Here is a 21,743-nt window from a genome sequence, read left to right as displayed (position 1 = left end):
TATCTTGATGTCGGCCATTTTGCGAACTCATTTATGTCCCACTACTGTATATGTGCTTCAACCAAGACAAACAAAAAAAATGCCCCAAAAATTCTATTATTTGACCTTTACATAAAAGGTCAAGGTCATTAAAATTGGTACTTGACACACTGTCTTCTCATAGTATACCCACATACCAAATATTAAAGGCCTATGTCAAAAGACAAAAAAGTCATGGCGCTGGACAAACTTTGTATGAGAAGTGGAAGAAGCAGGAGAAGAAAAATTCACACTAAAACAATATGTCCCCCTTCTGGGAAGAGAGACATAATAAGGACAAGATGAAAAAGGGTGGAGGGGGGTGGAGAGGAAGACAGAGGTCAGTACCTCCCTGAGATTAGTCAAAAATACATATTATAATTGTGCAGTTTCATTCATAAAAATACTAAAAGCACCCCAGTATACATGTAAGTTGGATACCTCCATGGAAAAATAAATCATTGGGTGAAACAACCTTCCTGGTTTTTTAGCTCACCTGAGCCGAAGGCTCAAGTGAGCTTTTCTGATCACATTTTGTCCGGCGTCCGTCTGTAAACTTTTCACATTTTCATCTTCTTCTCATGAACCACCAGGCCAATTTCAACCAAACTCGCCAAAAAGCATCCTTAGGTGTAGGGGATTCAAGTTTGTTCAAATGAAGGGCCATGTCCCTTTCAAAGGGGAGATAATCACAAAAATGCAAAAATAGGTTGGGGTCATTTAAAAATCTTCTTCTCAAGAACCACTGGGTCAGAAGAGCTGAAATTTACCTGAAAGCTTCCTGACATATTGCAGATTCAAGTTTGTTCAAATCATGGCCCCCTGTGGTAGGATGGGGCCCCAAGGGGGGATCAAATTTTACATACAAATATATAGGGAAAAACTTTAAAATCTTCTTCTCAAAAACCACTAAGCCAGAAAAGCTGAGATTTACATGAAAGTTTCCTGACATAATGCAGATTCAAGTTTGTTCAAATCATGGGCCCCTGGGGTTGGATGGGGCCACAATAGAGGATCAAAGTTTTACATACAAATATATAGGAAAAATCTGTAAAAATCTTCTTCTCAAGAACCACTGAGCCAGAAAAGCTGATTTTTACATGAAAACTTTCTGACATAGTGCAGATTCAAGTTTGTTCAAATCATGGCCCCCGGGGATAAGATGGGGCCCCAAGGGGGAATCAAAGTTTTACACACAAATATATAGGGAAAAACTTTAAAAATCTTCTTCTCAAGAACCACTATGCCAGAAAAGCTGAGATTTACATGAAAGCTTCCTGACATAATGCAGATTCAAGTTTGTTCAAATCATGGGCCCCGGGGGTTGGATGGGGCCACAATAGGGGATCAAAGTTTTACATACAAATATATAGGAAAAATCTTCTTCTCAAGAAAAGTGCAGATTCAAGTTTGTTCAAATCATGGCCCCTGGGGATAGGATGGGGCCCCATGGGGGGATCAAAGTTTTACATACAAATATATAGGGAAAAACTTTAAAAAATCTTCTTCTCAAGAACCACTAAGCCAGAAAAGCTGAGATTTACATGAAAGCTTCCTGACATAATGCACATTCAAGTTTGTTCAAATCATGGGCCCCGGGGGTTGGATGGGGCCACAATAGGGGATCAAAGTTTTACATACAAATATATAGGAAAAATCTTCTTCTCAAGAACCACTGAGCCAGAAAAGCTGATTTTTACATGAAAACTTTCTGACATAGTGCAGATTCAAGTTTGTTCAAATCATGGCACCCGGTGGTAGGATGGGGCCACAAGGGGGATCAAAGTTTTACATACAAATATATAGTTAAAATCTTTTTCGCAATAACCACTGAGTCAGAAAAGCTGATATTTACAAGAAAACTTTCTGACATAATGCAGATTCAACTTTGTTCAAATCATGGCCCCTGGGGGGTAGGATGGGGCCACAAGTGGGGGGGGGGGGGGGGTCAAAGTTTTACATACAAATATAAGAAAAAGCTTTAAAAATCTTCTTCTCAAGAACCATTGGGCCAAAGAAGTTGACATTTACATGAAAGTTTTCTGACATAGTGTAGATTCAAGTTTGCAAAGGGTAGTTTGGGCCATAATAGGGACCAAGGTTTTACATGCAAATATATATGGAAAGTCTTCAGATATGGGCCAAGGTGACTCAGGTGAGCGATGTGGCCCATGGGCCTCTTGTTTTTATCCACACTTGTACTGTAAAAGTGTTTATTTACGCTGGGGGTTAAGTACATGTATGCATTTTTCCAAGTCCAACATTATGCATGGGGGAAAAAATATCTGGTAGATGAATATATCAAATATTTATAACCATATGCATGGGGAAAATTTACACACTTATTACGTGGCCATGTTATTAAGTGTAAATCCCCCCCCCCCCCCCCCTTAATAACCACTTTTCAGCCAGTCATATAGTTAATTATGGGTACGAGACTGACTGTACTCAGAAGCCTCTTTTCACTGTGTTTTACTGATGTACAAGTGTAGGTTTGTCCATTATAACATTTGTCTAAATGACATTTACGCCTTATAACTATGTTGTACTGTACATTTATTCATTAGAGATGTATTTTCTGAACATGTTTCAATGAACACAAACATTTTTTCCCCATAAATCTCCAAAAAAAGGAAGAAAGAAGACAGCACTAGAGTCCTCACCACAATGCCAGTCAGATCTCCTCCTTCAAATCTGGATATGGCCACTTCCAGTGCCTTTTGTAAGGAAGCATTGACTCTCTGTCCAATCAGACGATTCAGATCTATTGAACGACCCAGGATCTAGAACAAAATTTAACATCAAAAATTTAAAAAAAATATCACTTATTCAACTATGAATTCTGTGCATGCAAGGACACCATACACATCTACACTTTCACTATATATTACAACTTACATACCTGAACATGCCTCTGTTTTAGCAGAGTCTTGTATCTATTGGCAACAGGGTAAAGTATCTTTGTTCCAAAGCTAGCACATTCTGCTCGAAATCTCTTGTCAAGCATAATGCTAAAATACATTTTACAGCATATAACAAACTTAATGGCTTTAAGCGATTGAATAAAGTTTGCTTCAACAAAAAAAGGGATGTTTCAGAAACTAAATAAATACAAACCTGCCAGCCAAGTGTTTGTAGTAAGCAAAGAGTTGATCACTAAGTTTGTATACAAACTGATCAAAACAAAGGTTGACCTGTCAAAAGAAATTACAAGTACAGTGTATTTATCAGTCAAAAAGTTTAACAGAACAATGATCAGTTTTAAGTTACATCACAAGTACTATATTAGACACGCTTTGTAACAGACTGGTACACACCTCCGCCTCCACCTCATCATAGAGGAACTGTTTGTGGAATTTGGTCAAGGCAAAGTGACCACTGTCATTGTACAGGTCCAAAGGATACAGAATATACCTGACACAATTTAAAGACAAGTGTTTACTGTTGCATGAAAACTTTCTGGAGTATCATACACAGACAAAATGAGTACTGTCAATAATTACAGTGCTGCTAAATACAGTATATAAACCAAGCATTACAACGTAAAAATAATATTTTATATCATTCACGATACAGTGTTAAAACATTTACTCACTCCATCATAGAGGCATCTTTAGTCTCTAGCACATGGTCTGTGAGAATCCAAGGCATGGACATTTCAATGGGAAACTGAAAATAACAGAATCACCACATGTGTACATGTTTATACAATGGTACATGTATTTCTACTTTATTCATGAAAAAAAATAAAAGAAACTCACAGAAAACATAATTGTCTTACTTGAATTCTTTTCCCCATTGTCATCTCCAGAAAAAATTCACGATACCACAGCTGAGACAGATCACAACATCTATGTAGAGAGTCTGAAAAAAATACCAAGGGTTCATAAGAACAGGTATATATAAATATAGTATATAAATGAATAAATAAAGTATTTCAAGGAACAGATATGTCATCCACAACAATAAGTATTTATAATTCTCATTAAGGCTACTCTGAAAACCAAAGTCACAGACAGTCATGTTGCGTCACAGATGATAAAAAAATATATTTACCCTAAATGCAGCAATGAAAAGTTTTTGTGAAATGTGTCTCTTTAGCCATGTTACCATTGAAGTTGAGGAGGTAGTTCCAATAAAAGGATTCTTTGTGGAATTGGTCAATGGCCATTAAATGTTGCCCATCAATGTCCTTTCTCAGGGTCTTCTTTCCACTGCCCCCACTCTTGTCAGCAATCAGGGACTCCAGCATGGTCCGCACCATGTACAGCTGTGAAGAAGAAAACGTATTGGTGATGTTTACAATGTTAATAAAGACGTACACAATCATAGCAGTCTCTACTTAATCTGCAGAAGAAGAACAATAGGAGAGACAGATATCCTACAACACAAACTGCAATCCATAAATTCCCTTACAAACTTCAATTAACTTGTAATGTTGGGTAGTCAGTAGCATTCCATTTGTGTGATCAATATACTAGATATGAAAAAGTGCACCGCCACGGCACATGATACGCCCGTCACATATTGTTAACAGTATAGATTGTACCCATTAAAACATTTCTTTTTATATCACCTTAATTAAATGTCACAGTGACCTTAAAGTAGGATGCGACACACCTTCTACCTAAGATGCATTAGTTGACCAATTTTGGTGATTCTAGGTCTAATAGTTTTCAAGTTATGAGCCGGACAAGTTTTTGCCATATATGGCCATATCTTCTTAATGAAAAGTCACAGTGACCTGGTTTTAATGTGTGACACACCTTCTACCCAAGATGTATCTACAGACAAAGTTTGATGATTCTAGGCCTTGTAGTATTTAAGTTACGGGTCGGACACGAAAAAGCTAACAGACGGACGGACATGAACGCCATACCATAATACGTCCCGTCTTAAGACAGGCGTATAAAAACTACATTTCTTATTTCTATTCACGAAGGACATTTATCACGTGTAAACATGCAGAGCTTGTCTGTCATTTGTTGTCACCTGTGTGGTGGACGGACCAACATTCCTTCGTGGTACTTTGATAGTGAATCCTTCATCAGGGTCTTTTTTACCCTTCATAGCAGGATCATCCTGTGGCTCTACCCCTCTCATCCAATCAACACAGGTGTCTCGCACGGACAATATTAACCTTCATAACAAACAAAACATATGCAAATAAATTGTGTTGCTGTAAATGTGTTTCCCAACTCATTCAGTTTCACATTCGAATATTCTAAATGTACTCCTGACTTATAGTCTGTACAAATACATGTGAATGTTAAAAACTGGCTGAATCTAACATTTCAACAATTTTATATATATAAAAAAAACTGTATTTGGATTACACGTTAGAATATATATATTTTTTTTTTACCCTCCAGCATGCAGGATAATCATCTACACACATCTTATTTGGATTACACATTAAATAATTTTAGGTTTTTTTAATTAAACATTTGATAATGATTTTACCCCTCCAGTATGAGTACAATGATTTACACACTTACATGCATACCTCATTAGATAATTCCAGATTTTTCAGAATGTAGAACAATTATCTACAAACTTACACTGTATTTAGATTAAACATTCAGATAATTTCAGGAATTTTTACCCATGTTTTATAAAATCATCTACACACTCACACTTTGATGACATCATTCTTTTTCCTGATTGCTTTTCGGAGTGGATCTCTGAGAGCCAATTGTACAAAATCCTGAAGAGCAGCATAGATGTGTCTCCTAATGGCATCCAAAAACACTGACTCCATCCTCGCCATCAGGAGTTGTAGCCCCTTAATCATAGCAATCACTTCTACTATGGCAAACTTTTCATCACTGCTGTAGTTGTAACGGGTCGACTACAATTCAATAATGACCATATCAGATAACAAAATATACTCAGCATTAAATAAACTCCAAGTGAACAAAATTAGCTGGTCCAGTACTGATATGAATGGCGTCAGAAAATCATCTATTCACGACCTTACCCTTTCATACTCCTCGGCATCTTGAGGACAATCAGGGTTTTGGTGGGTGTCCGTAGGATGCAACAACTTCCAGCAGTACTACAGTAAATCAAGAGTACTACAGTAAATCACAACATGCAGGGTAATTCAGACAACAGATAACTCTCTAATGAGTGGTTTTATGATTGGAAATTCAATTTTTCTTCAGTCCATTGTAATAGTGAATTAATTTGTCAAATCTTGACCGTTTATTGCTAATCCCTATAAAGTTGTTTTTTTTACTTTGTCTAAGTTAATATATTCACTGATAATTGATGCATAAACCTGTACTGTGACAAATGTTAAATGCCAATCATAATACAAAAAGTACTTTTTAAAAAAATTCTTCTCAATTCATCTTATGATATGCTTTAATTCAGGAACTCCTACTATGACAAATTACTTTGAAATCCTTTGGTAACAATAAACATACATGTACATGGAAGTACCAGCCACTACTCTTCTCTCTCTGTTTACACTGTGTCTACAGTACTACCTGAAGTGTCTTAATGTGATTAGATATTGAAAGTCTGCGCTGTACTGACCAGCTCCATAACTTGCTGTGTCCATGCTGACATTAGGTGTAGCCCTCGGAGGGCAAGGTCACTTAATTCCTTGTTCTCATAGTCTGTCCTTGGGCTCTCTCTGGTCGTGGTAATGGCCTGAAAAAGGAACTCTGAGATGTCACTGCTCAGAAGTTAATTGAGGTATGTTGATTAGATGGTCAAAATTCTACTCTAAAGCATAGAGTAACATTTTCTTATCAAAAGTCATGAAAAATGTACTTTTGTTATTTCTAATTACTTTTAGACAAAATAATCAAAATTTAGTAACTAAAACATAATGATGCTTTAATTTACAAACTATCTCCATATAGCAATATTGTATCAACGAAAAACAATGTGCTAGGAAATATCTAATACCTCATTGCTATGTCTGGCAAGCTGACTTATGTATGCCATGTGATCCTCTCTAATGGCCTCCAGATTGGCCAGCAGATTAGACTGAGGACTAAGCTGGCTAGACTCACAAAATGTCCATCGTGAGGGGTCAAAGTTCAAACTCTTCTGAATGTAATGGTATGGTTTGATCTGCATGTCTCCATAAAGGGGGACAACTTCTAATTGCTGAAAGAAAAATCCAACATGAATACACAGTACATGATCAATGACAGACATGTAATTCTGTCTGGATACCTAATTCGGTCAGTATCGAGGGATACTTAATTAATTAGGTCAATATCAAGGGATACTTAATTCATTAGGTCACTGGTAAATATTAACATCAGTATTACAAAGAGCTTTCTCCTCTCCTAAACCAAATAAATGATACTGACTTACCCTAAAAGTAACAGAAATGTGGCATGGACTAATGAGACTTTTCATGAAATATTTCTTATCAATATGGAATATCAGAACTATAAAATTTTGAAACTCTTCAGGAAAAGAAGTTATGAAAATTATGTGTCACTTGGACAACTTTTGTATACTAATTATTGATGGCTAAATAAATATGCCACATATAGAAAACCATTACAGAAACTCAAGGAAAGAGCAATATTCAATCAATCTATATGTATGTACTTTTTTAATGTCAAAATCAAAAACATTTAGCCTATGTAATTTGATCTACATAATACATGTGAATACATGTATTCACTTGATATTTACAAGCTGTAAATTGAGAAAATTTTGCATGCTAATAAATCTTGTTGCACCTTTAGCACAGGTGACCTTTTGCACCAAAATTAAAAGTGTGCTATCGATTTTCCATTTTAAAAGTTGCAGATCATTCTGTTGTTGACTCTTATACCCATACCGTAATCATCCACTTACGTAAAGTCAGAAGGTCGGTATTTTGTATGTCCACACACTGATACAGGTAAAAAACAGTGATTGTTATCATTTATATTACTAAATTTTGCAGCCCTTCACCGGCAGTGGTGATGTCTCCATATGAGTGAAATATTCTCTCGAGGGACGTATTAAAACAATATTCAATCAATATTCAATCATTTAGATGTATTGCGAAATAAACACAGATCCACCAATTTTCCACGTTCACTGTTTTATTGTTTGTGAACTCATCATTAACATCTGCAAAGCTTGCTCTCCAATGTGCTATTCTCTTTATAGAGCCTTGAGGTCAAAAGGTAATGATAGTTTACCTGAATAGTAGTACCTGACTTAGATATCAATCAGAGACTACTGAGTGCTTGACTTATTAGGGAGAAAAAAATAGGACATGGATCAAACCATAAATCTGCACCAAATGTATTTTGCGACAAGTTGCCTGTGTGCTAAAATTAATTTGTGCCAATGTCTTTGCACTTGAATTTGCACTACATACACATGTGCTAAATTTCCTAATTTTACAGTATGACTCACATATCATAGAGGCTACATTTAAAACTTACCTTTAATATCCTATCTATTTTAGTTAAATTAATTCTTTTCCTGCCATCCATTTTGTATATACTGTTTTCCTTGTTGTCCATCAAGAACAAACCAAATGCCATCACCTATCAACAAATAAGCAAGTCATCATGATACATAAAAAGGCCTCGATACTTCTAATCACATGTTTAGGATTTTACAAATTATAAAAATACTGCACCTTAACCAGCATATGTTTTTCTGAGGGTTCCAAGAAGAGGCGATTTTCATACATGTGTACAGATATATTGACGACGTCTGCCAGTAGTTCCTCGTAGCCTGGGGTGATTTCCAAAGATTCCTTAAGCATGTCCCGGATTTTATTCTGAGTAGCCAAGAACATGGACAGATTCTGAGATTCTTGAAGAGACTGGGGATCTGCCATTACTTTTAAAAACTGTGCAGCTCTACAATGAAAAATAAAATATTTATTCCATGCTTTCAGAATTTCTGAAAGATACACTCATCCTTTCTCAGCCTTTGATAGACAGGATGCAGAACAAACTCATTCTTCCTTCATCTATTGATAATTTGTACAATTCACATATCAATCATCAGTTCAATCACAGAGGAAATCACGGTTCAGTGAAGACAACTTTTACACTTATTTCAATATTTCATCATTAAAATTCATTTATGTGTAATTTCAGTGACGATTTGATTTGTAGGATACCTACCTTCTGTAAGCTGAGTAATCATTCTTGACACTTGCTTTCATATTCTTAAGTTCATCCAATTCTGCAAATGTGTTAATGAATTTCCCCAGAGTTAAAAGGTAGGCTTCTGACACAAAATCATTCCTCTTCTCTCTGTGACACAATCTTTTGACTTCATTACCAAACCTCTCTATTGCTCTTTTCTGTAAAATGAAAGCAACAGTAAATCTGAAGTCTGATGTAATCACCTAATTCCTTCACTCCTCGTCTTATACGTAATCATAAATTCCAGTTGACCCTCAAAAACTAGAATTTTACAGCACCTCTTAGAATTGAACATCATCATTATTCAAAATGAAAATGTCATACTTGTCAGAATAATTTAATGATACAAGTTTTAGAAGACTTTCTAGTTAAGATACACACCGTGAAATACATGAGGTCCATCAGCTTGGAAACCTGAGGTTCCAGCACCTCCACAATCTTGTTGTAAATCTCTACTCTGTTAGGCTGTTCATTGCTCTTAACCTGAAGTCAAAATTACATTTACTTTACATCTAAATTACATGCAGCAAAATTTTCCTTGCAGGAATAGTTTATCATGTAGAACTGTGGCCATTGTTTGATTTGTAGCAAAGCATACATTGTAATATAAGACATACATTGTAATATAAGACATACATTGTAATATAAGCATACATTGTAATATAAGACATACATTGTAATATAAGCATACATTGTAATATAAGACATACATTGTAATATAAGACATACATTGTAATATAAGACATACATTGTAATATAAGCCATACATTGTAATATAAGCATACATTGTAATATAAGACATACATTGTAATATAAGCATACATTGTAATATAAGACATACATTGTAATATAAGCATACATTGTAATATAAGACATACATTGTAATATAAGACATACATTGTAATATAAGACATACATTGTAATATAAGACAGACATTGTAATATAAGACAGACATTGTAATATAAGACAGACATTGTAATATAAGCATACATTGTAATATAAGCATACATTGTAATATAAGACAGACATTGTAATATAAGACAGACATTGTAATATAAGACAGACATTGTAATATAAGACAGACATTGTAATATAAGCATACATTGTAATATAAGACATACATTGTAATATAAGACATACATTGTAATATAAGCATACATTGTAATATAAGACATACATTGTAATATAAGACATACATTGTAATATAAGCATACATTGTAATATAAGACATACATTGTAATATAAGACATACATTGTAATATAAGACATACATTGTAATATAAGCATACATTGTAATATAAGACATACATTGTAATATAAGCATACATTGTAATATAAGACATACATTGTAATATAAGACATACATTGTAATATAAGCATACATTGTAATATAAGACATACATTGTAATATAAGCATACATTGTAATATAAGACAGACATTGTAATATAAGCATACATTGTAATATAAGACATACATTGTAATATAAGCATACATTGTAATATAAGACATACATTGTAATATAAGACATACATTGTAATATAAGACATACATTGTAATATAAGACAGACATTGTAATATAAGACAGACATTGTAATATAAGACATACATTGTAATATAAGACATACATTGTAATATAAGCATACATTGTAATATAAGACATACATTGTAATATAAGACAGACATTGTAATATAAGACAGACATTGTAATATAAGCATACATTGTAATATAAGCATACATTGTAATATAAGACAGACATTGTAATATAAGCATACATTGTAATATAAGACATACATTGTAATATAAGCATACATTGTAATATAAGACAGACATTGTAATATAAGACATACATTGTAATATAAGACATACATTGTAATATAAGACATACATTGTAATATAAGCATACATTGTAATATAAGACATACATTGTAATATAAGCATACATTGTAATATAAGCATACATTGTAATATAAGACATACATTGTAATATAAGACAGACATTGTAATATAAGCATACATTGTAATATAAGACATACATTGTAATATAAGACATACATTGTAATATAAGACATACAGTATAACATATGTAGGGTTTTAAATAACTAGATACAAACATAAGAAAATGAAAAGTCCATCACTTCCCCAAAGATTTTTTGTCTAAATAAATGTTTAGTTAATAAATCGATTGCTTCATCTGCCATTAAATACATGTAGTTTCAAATCCTGCCCTACACAAACAATCCTGAAACTGTTTACTTGCAGTGCTCTTTCCCATGTTATGATTTTTGACATTATTCAGTGGCGCTTTTAAGCATTCTATCGTTTGTGCTGGCAGTTGACTGGGCTTTTCCCATTGTTCTCATTTGGAAAGTTAGTTGGCAGTAATTTTTTCCATGTCATTGTTTGTGACATCAGTGCCTTTTCCTACATTATCATTTCAGGTATTAGTCGACAGCACCTTTTCCCCATGTTGAAATTCATATAACCACCTGTATTACTCTTTAAAGGGAAAGGCAACCCAGAAGATTTTTACATGATAAATGATAGGATTAATCATATGATAAAAGATTTCTCATACAATTCTGTTGATATATGGCCTAGATATGCTTCAGTACTAATTTGAAAACATCAAAAATTGAAATTCCCGCAATCTATAGAGGCTGCCATGATGTGTAACTCTTTTGTATTCAAGACCACAAAAATCAATAATTTTGACGTCACACCGTCTGTTCCGGTTTTGATGAGATTCTAAGATCATCCACAGGTGCTTGGGTTCAGCCCCCCCCCCCCCCCCCCCCCCCCCCAAGCTACATGAGTTGATATAATTATTTTTTTCTTGAAAATATTTCTAATGCATGTCAACAATGTCTTGCATACCCATAAAGTCCAAAATAAGTCCTTAAAAAAATACCTTAATTTTTGTAGTTAAAGACTGTCAATTACGATATCAGTAAGTGATACTTTATTCATAAAAGCAACAATGTGGTTAGAGTTGCCTTTCCCTTTAACAGTAAAAGCCAAAACCTTTTTAGTAATTTAGTTCAATGTGATATTATGTACTCCGGCACCTATTCAATACTGGTTGTGAGGACAATTTCAAGGTTATTATCTCCCTTGACTTTAGACAGACATAAATATTTACATTTCCAATGTTTTTGCATTTGATATCTTTACCAATTGAAATGATAGCCATTTCCTCATGAATGTGAACAATGTGCATATGAATCTTGATAAATATAGAAGAGCTATATTAACAGCTGGGAATTCTAACAGAAATGAAAGTCAAACATGAATAAAAAATTAATTTCATTTTTGAAAATACTTGAGGGTATGAACAGCAACACTTCACACCAGCATACTTTTCATAAAGCACGTAAGCACTAACTTCCTTCATCATGTCGTAAGCACTAACTTCCTTCATCATGTCGTAAGCACTAACTTCCTTCATCATGTCGTAAGCACTAACTTCCTTCATCATGTCGTAAGCACTAACTTACTTCATAAGCACTAACTTCCTTCATCATGTCGTAAGCACTAACTTACTTCATCATGTCGTAAGCACTAACTTACTTCATCATGTCGTAAACACTAACTTCCTTCATCATGTCGTAAGCACTAACTTACTTCATCATGTCGTAAGCACTAACTTACTTCATCATGTCGTAAGCACTAACTTACTTCATCATGTCGTAAGCACTAACTTACTTCATCATGTCGTAAGCACTAACTTACTTCATCATGTCGTAAGCACTAATTTACTTCATCATGTCGTAAGCACTAACTTACTTCATCATGTCGTAAGCACTAACATTATTTATTACGTATACTGGCATAAAGTGTTGCAGTTCATGCCCTCATGTATTTTCAAAACTGAAATATTGCATTTCCCAATCTGGTATGACTTTACCATCCTGAGACACTAACCTGTGGTAAGGCTCTGGAACAGCACCTCCAGGTATACATCATCGCAGCATACTCCTGGCCCTCCTCTAACAACTTGTTCTAAATATAACATTTCTTTGTTAAAATTTTATAACTAAAGTTTCTAGGATTTTTTTTTTTACCTATTAGTCTTTTCTTACTTACATGCAACTTTATATAAAATTATTTAACTGCAATATCAAAAAATGTAGTAATATTTAAGGAAACTCATCCTTTCTCCTTAGCTGGATAGCAAACACACATGATGGACAATGTGATATGTTTCTACATGTCTATAATGTTATCTTAATAAATATCAAATCTGTTTTCAATTGCACTTGTCCACAGATAAATTACTGCACAGCTTATGACACAGGGCATTTACATAAGAAGGAGGCAGTGTCCAGTTACATCAGAGGTAGGCATTCATTTACTGCAGTGTCCAGTTACATCAGAGGTAGGCATTCATTTACTGCAGTGTCCAGTTACATCAGAGGTAGGCATTCATTTACTGCAGTGTCCAGCTACATCATAGGCAAACATTGTATTTATTTACTGCTGTGTCACCATGCTGTTTGTCATCATTCTAATAATCTGTTGGCCATTGTGACATTACAGGCCTTGGATGCATGTGGAAAAAAATCTCTTCTCACATAACCCCTGATGAGAGATTTTCCAGTATTACACTGCTATGACATTGGACACTGATTATGTTGTATATTTTCAATGATTTACATTATATAGTAAAAATTGTATTGTTTTCTCCAAATTTTGATGATATAGTTTTCTGGGGACTGCCTGGGAATTTTAGTTTACACACAAACTGTAAACCTTATTCTGGGATGTTCTTGATCACTGCCTTATCAGTTTTTGCATTAAGTTCAAATGCATATTTTGGTAATATTCTCTGAATTTTCTTAAAGCTCTCAAATTAATGCACTAAACTGTAGATAAAATATGAGAAAAATAATAATTCACTATTTATTAATGTGGAATAGGGAAAGTTCACCTAGGACAAAATTTGTCGTCTTGGACTCTGAAAGCCTTGTCCCAGACTGTGAATTTTATCCCCTCGATGAAATTTTACAATCCCACACCCATGCTAGTGAAGGAGTCTATTAATTCTAACTTCAATGTAAAATCATTTAATAAAACAAAATACTTAGACCTTTGATGTTGGTTGACATCTTCCCCTTATTAACCCCATGAAGTGATATATCAGTTAATGTCACTTCCCTAAGGCTGATAAAACAAGGTGCCACATCAATCTTATCAAAACTTCTTATTTCAATGTATCATGTGTACTTTAGAGAGACAACTTACCAGGTCAGCATGGACTGTAGCTTCTTCTATATACTTTGCAACTCCTGTCACATAAGCACTTCTGTCCTCAAAATTTGTATCGAAGTTGGCCTGGTACTGAATGGAAAGGGACATTCCCTCGATACATGGCTGTTGGTCCGGGAGAGGTAACTCATCCAGAACGTCAACATTTTGAAGAGCGTCTGTGAGAGTGATCTTTTCGCCAACTAAATGGTCACCCTAGTAAGACAAGGTATGACAGTAACTGAACATATTTGGAGCAAAACATTCTTGGGGGGGGGGGGGGGGGATAGGAGATAGACAGCATTTGAAATATATGATATAATTTGTGATTTAAACGCTATCTATTCACAAAACAAGAGTTCTGCAAGGTGGGGCATATCTCCTCAAGAAGAGTTTCTACACGCTTTTTCTATAAAGTCCAGTAGTGACCTTGACCTATGGACCACAAATCAATAGCGTTCTTTTCTTGATAACAAAGTTACATTATACATGGAAGTATGAAATCAATGGAGCAAAAAATGTGGCCTGTAGAGTGTCTACAACCTTATCTATGAAGTCCCAAAGTGATCATGACCTTTTACCCCAAAATCAATTGTGTTCTTCCTTTCTTGATAACAAAGCTAGGACTGTGGAACATTAACTGGCAAGATTGGAAATATACAGTGTTCCTAACTATCATCTATTACCATTAAAACAGTGATTTTTTAAGACCCATTTTAGGTCCGAATATCAGCCCTTTCCCTTCCAAAAAGTTACCAAATTTTTCCCAATTTGACTTGCACTTTTCCCAATAATAAAAACTGGTGAAAAACGTATTTGTTAAAAAATAAGTTCAATATAAATAAGTTCAATAAAAATAAGTTCAATATAAATAGTTTATGTACGGCATGACAAAGACACATCAATTCTGGATGCATGATTTAGAAAAATAGTCGAAAACTTTAAGAGCTAAAAGAAAAGAAAGTTAAATATGTAAAATAAAAGAAGAATGAAATCAATTTGTGTTTGTTTTCTTATTTGATGTGAAATATTTGGCATATTTACAACAATGACTAGGTTTTCCCAATTTGATAAAAATGTTGACAATTTTTCCCAATTCGAAAGCCACAGGACCCTATTGAAAAATGTTGAAAAATCACTGAAAAATACTTGAAGTCACAGATGAAATGGGGAGGCATGATTCAGCGCAGAAAACCTTGAAAATGTTGGATTGAAATTATAGAGTTTTTAAAATTCAATCTCAATCCAATTTGCAATTAGTACACACATAACCAATACATCAGACTCAAACATGTGATATCATCTTAAATGCACTGATAATCACTAAATACTTGTACACTGTAGTAAAATCTATGACATATATTTGGATATCATATGATTGTATGTCACTTCACAAAAATAAAAAAAAATCTACTTACTAGAATTTTTTCAAGATATCATTATTAAATGATTTTTGTGGATTAACTATTCAAAGATAATTTGCAATGAACACGAATTCCATTTACCACTTAATTTCTGTTGTTTTTGCAGCATACAATTTATCAATACAGGTAGGTATGTACATATTGAAAGGAAATTGGACCATTATTGTTTTTCCTTCACTTGTTTTTCTTCTTCTTTTCTATATGTAGTAATTAGGTGGTATAGGACAACCCTCCATTATGTGACGTATTTCCTTTTGAAAGAAATTAGCCTCAAATGTTTTCTTTCAATTATCTATCTCTTCTATATCTAACTGTCTATACACATAGGTCTATCAGTTACAAAATCAGCTTTTCATCTCTGGGTGACTATTCCCTGTAAATCTTTGATCCCCTATTGTAGCCCCACCCTATCCCTGGGGGCTACAATTTATACAACATAAATTCACACTACCTGGAGATGCTTGCATATCAATATGACAAATCATGGCCCTGTTGTTCTTGAAAAGATGATTTTTAAATTACCCTACCCTATTTTTGCTGACCCCACCCTGTTTTTGCCTTTTTAAGATTATCTCCTTTGAGGGGGGGGGGACCTTCATTTGAACAATTTGAACACCCTTTACCCAAGGATTATTTGTACCATGTTTGATTGAAAGTGGGCCAGTTGTCTTCAGAAGATTTTAAAAGATGCCACAAAATTTTCACTTTGTCTAATTCTTAATAATCTCCATTTCAAAAAGGATGTGGCACTTCATTTCAACAAACTCAAATCCTCTTTATCCAAGTAAGTTTGGTTGAAATTAGTTTAGTTTAAACAATATTTATTTGTAAATAATTCAATAATAATGTTTACAATTACAAGTTGAAATTAATCATGTGGTTATGGAGAAAAAGTTGAAAATGTTAAAAGTTTACAGATGGACAGATAAATGGATGCCAGAGAAAAGATGATCAAAAAGCTCACTTGAGCTAACATCTAAGCTGCACTTTAAAAAAAGACACAGTGATTAATTAGTGTGAAGGAATATTCCATTAATTTCTGCTGCTGCAGGGCTCCCACACCACTTTTTGGTACTGGGGCCATCAAAATTTGGAAAATTAACGACATTTTAGGGAAAATCAACATACTCAAAAGATAGTTTCTTTTGCTTTATATAAATTTAATTTTCGTTTCAAAAGCAACAGGAAATGTGTAGTAACTCTATCTCATAACTTATCATTTCTCTTCATACAATTTTTGAAAAATGGCAATTGGGAAAATTTAACACTTGTTTGGGAAAAAGGGTACCTTAATCATTCTAATTGGGAATGGGCCTTTCAATGCCCCTCCCCCCCCCCCCCCCCCCCCAATTTAGACAATCGAGAGCTCCGAGCTGTGATACATGTACAAGGATTCAGAGACTTCCTATTATTAGTCACTGGATGTATCTAATAACTGGCTACTTCACATCTTTTTTTCTCATTATAGTTAAATATTGCATTTGCTTTATAGAGATTATATTATAAGTGAAACCCTTTCCAACCTACTTTCTTCACTACTTTGCACTTAGTCTACTAGTCGACTGTCAGATACTCTTGTTTAAATTAAAGATGTTGCTGTAATACAGTACTTTAATAATGTATCATTTCTATATGTTAGAAATGACCACTTATCATTCTTTTAGACTGTGCAAATCCTTTCTCAAAAGTACTATAATACCATATTTTTCATTTATTATTTATCTGCAATTCCCAGAGCTAGAAATCTTTCAAGCAGTAGCGAACATTGTGTCTATTGCTAACTTCTGGAACACAATAACATCATGGACTGTTTCATTAGCCTTTGCTGACTATGAAGAAACAACAAAACACTACTATAAACAAATTGTTCCAATTCAGTTCGATTGGAAAATGAGAGTGGATTCCACCTTTCATTCCTCCCATCCCCTTTTTCTCTATCTTCCATTTACTCTAAATTTTTCTATCCATCCTCCATCCCTTTACCCCCCCCCCCCCCCCCACTTTATCCCCTCTCTTTCTAAAAAAAATAATTTTATGTTTAATGTATTATAATTGAGACATTATATGCTGTGTATGCGTGTGTGTATTTCATTATTATTATTAATTTAATACGCCCTGAAACTGATGTTTATTCTTATCTAGCATATTTATGGTATCTTGTGTTTTCATGTTTTATATGTACAATCAGGATAGGTACAGCTATGGATTGTTTACATGTGATAACGCCTTTTATATCATTGCTTTTTAATGTTTTATTTATTTTCTATGTATTATGTGTATAACATTCTGTTGTAAGTTACATATACATTAAACTGTACACCTTTGAGCGTACATAATGTATGAAAAGGGTGTTATATATATATGCTATTATTATTATTATTATGTAATTGATATTAACCCCTCCTCTACCACTATAACCTTCAGTAGCCTGTTTGACTCCATCATTTCTTGAAGAAATGTTAACAAATCCCAAAAATATCCAACATAAAAAAATCATATCCCAAAAGGAACTATAAAGTACATGTAGAAAGGACTTGGTCATCCTCTCCTGCATGGGGAAACTCTTATAAGAATGCAATTACATTTGCCATAGGTCTGAAGATTACATATATTGTGTATGTATGGAAGGCTTTAGGATTTAAAAAGAAAACTTTATGTAACCTCTGTTCATATGTCATATTTTGCTGCAAAATGACAAAATTAAAACACTTTCTTGAATAATTTTTTTTTTTTTCCAAAAAAATATTTGAATAAATTGGTTTTTCAGTTATAATCATAAAACTTCAATTTATAAAAAATGTGGAACTGCCCAAAGTTTCTTATCATAGTGTATGTGGTTTTTTAAATGCAGTACATGCTACGTAAATTTTGACGAGTTTAGAAGAGAAAACAAATTCTATTTTCACGTAAACCTATCTTATCAAACCAAAAACTAATTAAAATGATTGGCTTTACTTTATAAATTAATTAACAATGGAATAACTAACTATAGAAGATTCTGCTCATAAAGTTTTCAATATTTTATAGTCATCTCTGATAATAATATTTTTTATCTATCAGTAATATAATTAAAAGTATGCTAGTTTATATTATTGTATTGATGAATAAAACTGTATCTTCTCATTAATCATGGTGTCACTGATTACATGTACATTGAAGCTTTTCAAAATTAAATCATTTATCAACAAATATTACTGTAGAAGCACAATTGCTTCTGGTCACACGAACAAGTAAAAAATTCATTGTACTAAGCTTAATTGACATGTACATGTATGTTCCTATGTTACGTGAAAATAGGTTTGGTTAAGAATAATATCTGTTATTGTTAAAAACAGTACAAAAAAACCATACCATGTCAACTAAGAGTCTCCTAACACAAGCTTGAGATTGAAACAGGTAGATATGAAAGTTTAAAAGAGAAGTAACAGATTATGTATTAAGATGTGACACAAATTCAATTTGGTGATGAACGTCCCTCTTAATTTCAAGAAATAGAAAAAACCAATATATATTCTAGTAAATTTTCTTGTTTTGACAATCATTCTTCAAGTTTGATCTTAAATTGATAGAATACTTAAATTCATTGTCAACTTGAATTACATTTATCATAGCCTTATGAATATAAGAGCCATGGTTTGTGCAATCTGCAATCTTCACTGCTTTTCAACTTTCCAGTTTAATTTATGTCAGTTCCCCTGGAGAAGATAAGGTCTTATATTTTGGAAATCTTTTATTAATTTGTTGTTCACTTGAAGTTCATCTGTTTCAAAATAAAAATTGTTCAGTCTAACTCTAAGATTATATATGTTTTGGATCTGCTGATGAGAGCATATCTAGCACACCTAATTTTGATTTAATAGGTTGATAAGAAACCAATTCTGATCATGAAAATGTAATATAGTCAGGTGACATGATACTAGTGGCTCAGTCGGTAATTTAATATTTAAAGTAAACTAGAGTAGTAAAGCGCCTTCCTGGAGAGTCAGGGCACCTGGTGTTTTCTCCTGGAGAGTCAGGGCACCTGGTGTTTTCTCCTGGAGAGTCAGGGCACCTGGTGTTTTCTCCTTTTCTGTTATGTTTAATGTTGTGATTGATGTTTCTCTGGATTAGATTCATGAAAATGCCTGTATGTGAGAAAGTCTGTTTTCTCACATTATCACCAGTGTGAGATAGACTTTACCCATGTGAGACAGCCATGTGAGATTTTTCTGTCTCACACTGCTGCGACGTCATTTGATTGTGACGTCATATATTTTCTATGATTTACGTTACACGGTGAAGATTTACGTTACACGGTGAAGCAAAAATATTTTGTATTGTTATCTTTAAATTTTAATGTATATAGCTTTCTTTTGGACAACCTTGGGTTTTTTAGTTTACACTTACAGTGTAAACCATTTTTGGGTATGATCTTTCTGCCTATCTAATTAGTTTTTGCATCGAAGTTCAAATGAGGATTTTGATAATTTAGAATTTTCTCAAAGCTCATAAATTTATGCACTAAACTGTAGGTAAAATGTGAGAAAAATAATCCTTCATTATTTACTCGTGTGGGATAGGGAAATTCCACCTCTGGAACAAGATTCGCTATCTAGGACTCGGCAAAGCCTCGTCCTAGACTGCGAATCTTGTCTCCTCGGTGGAATTTCCCTATCCCACACTCGTACTAATGAAGGATTCTATTAATCTTTGAAAAAAAAATTAAATTAAGGATGGACGTACCATCCATGACACAGTCTATGTGAAAGTTTTTTGGACCACACAGGACATTCGGTCCTGTGTAATCAATAAACGCACCGGACTGAACCAAATTTTGTTAGACAGAAAAACCTAATGTAAAAAAGTGAAACACGTGAAAATGCAAAACCAAGGAAATCTTATTTATTATACTAGTAATACTATACCAGGGATCCCTCCCGCATAATATTTTACACGGTCCGTGCGGTTTAATCACATTCATTTACGTATTTGGATTTGTGTGATATATTTTACTTATAACAAACATTTAAATGACTCCGCGTCAAAATAATAAAGCTCAAAACCGGACAGAGACATTGGACATTCCGGTCCAGTGTATAAAATGATGCATCAGACCTGAGGCACTGCACATCGGTCAGGTCCGATGTCTTTCGCATAGACTGATGACAATTTAGCTACGCAACCAGATACACATAGTTTTGTGATAGAGCACCTGATGAAGACCACAAATTGTCCACAATTAAATTCGAGGGGTCGAATGTTTAAATCCTGATCTGGTTGGTTGCATTTCTTTCTTTCCCATTACAGAAGGAAAACATACAGACACAAATACATTACATTTAGCATAACCTAGTTATTTTCAATTTAGAATTAATAATTTGTATTTGTGAATTAGTTATTTGTGATTATAAAGCATTAATTTTTATTACAAATCATTTAAAATTTACAAATTATTTACTCACATGTAGTATTTGAAATTGAAAACCAAATTTTCTTTTAACCCAATTATGATTACATGACAAAAATATTTAAAACTGGTGTTTTGATTCAAAATAATGGCTAATTCCGTGCATTGTTGAATAAGTGTGACACACAATCAACATGATGAAGATTGTCTCTATAAAATTGACAACACAGTAAAGAAATTTCATATCAATGTTGCTGTGTAAGAGGGAAGGAGGCTGAAATCCAATACACATCGTGTTTTGATTTATATATTAGCAGAAGTATCAGACATTTTAGCACTTTTTCAGAAGTATCAGACATTTTAGCACTTTTTCTTTTCACGTGAAACACGAAGAGGTGTACTCCACGGGTGTTTTCCTCAGTTGTACAGGGTATACTCTTGTTAAAGAGGGATAATCATATTTTTGTGAGATCTGGCGATAGGGGAAGTGTTCCCAACTTGTCGAGCTGTATTTGCACAATGGTAGCATACACA

General features: G+C 33.8%; 1 protein-coding gene across 1 annotated transcript in view; it reads right to left on the bottom strand.

The window, feature by feature from the left end:
* The window catches only part of LOC125681783 (cytoplasmic FMR1-interacting protein-like), a 38,013-nt gene that overhangs the window by 15,756 nt on the left and 514 nt on the right, over window positions 1-21,743 (bottom strand). The window contains exons 2-19 of the mRNA XM_048921998.2: window positions 14,397-14,615; window positions 13,077-13,154; window positions 9,534-9,635; window positions 9,129-9,310; window positions 8,633-8,858; window positions 8,433-8,537; window positions 6,940-7,143; window positions 6,562-6,678; window positions 5,999-6,076; window positions 5,655-5,869; window positions 5,011-5,158; window positions 4,129-4,288; window positions 3,800-3,882; window positions 3,614-3,687; window positions 3,336-3,432; window positions 3,136-3,212; window positions 2,921-3,029; window positions 2,682-2,801 (exon numbers count right to left, since the gene is read on the bottom strand). Of these exons, the coding sequence (XP_048777955.2) occupies window positions 2,682-2,801; window positions 2,921-3,029; window positions 3,136-3,212; window positions 3,336-3,432; window positions 3,614-3,687; window positions 3,800-3,882; window positions 4,129-4,288; window positions 5,011-5,158; window positions 5,655-5,869; window positions 5,999-6,076; window positions 6,562-6,678; window positions 6,940-7,143; window positions 8,433-8,537; window positions 8,633-8,858; window positions 9,129-9,310; window positions 9,534-9,635; window positions 13,077-13,154; window positions 14,397-14,615 (2,394 nt within the window). The remainder of the gene's footprint in view (window positions 1-2,681; window positions 2,802-2,920; window positions 3,030-3,135; window positions 3,213-3,335; window positions 3,433-3,613; window positions 3,688-3,799; window positions 3,883-4,128; window positions 4,289-5,010; window positions 5,159-5,654; window positions 5,870-5,998; window positions 6,077-6,561; window positions 6,679-6,939; window positions 7,144-8,432; window positions 8,538-8,632; window positions 8,859-9,128; window positions 9,311-9,533; window positions 9,636-13,076; window positions 13,155-14,396; window positions 14,616-21,743) is intronic.

This window comes from Ostrea edulis, chromosome 2, assembly GCF_947568905.1.
Source record: "Ostrea edulis chromosome 2, xbOstEdul1.1, whole genome shotgun sequence".
Classification (NCBI taxonomy): domain Eukaryota; kingdom Metazoa; phylum Mollusca; class Bivalvia; order Ostreida; family Ostreidae; genus Ostrea; species Ostrea edulis.
Note: the sequence above shows the minus strand (reverse complement) of the source record. Positions and strands in the feature narration are given on the sequence as shown.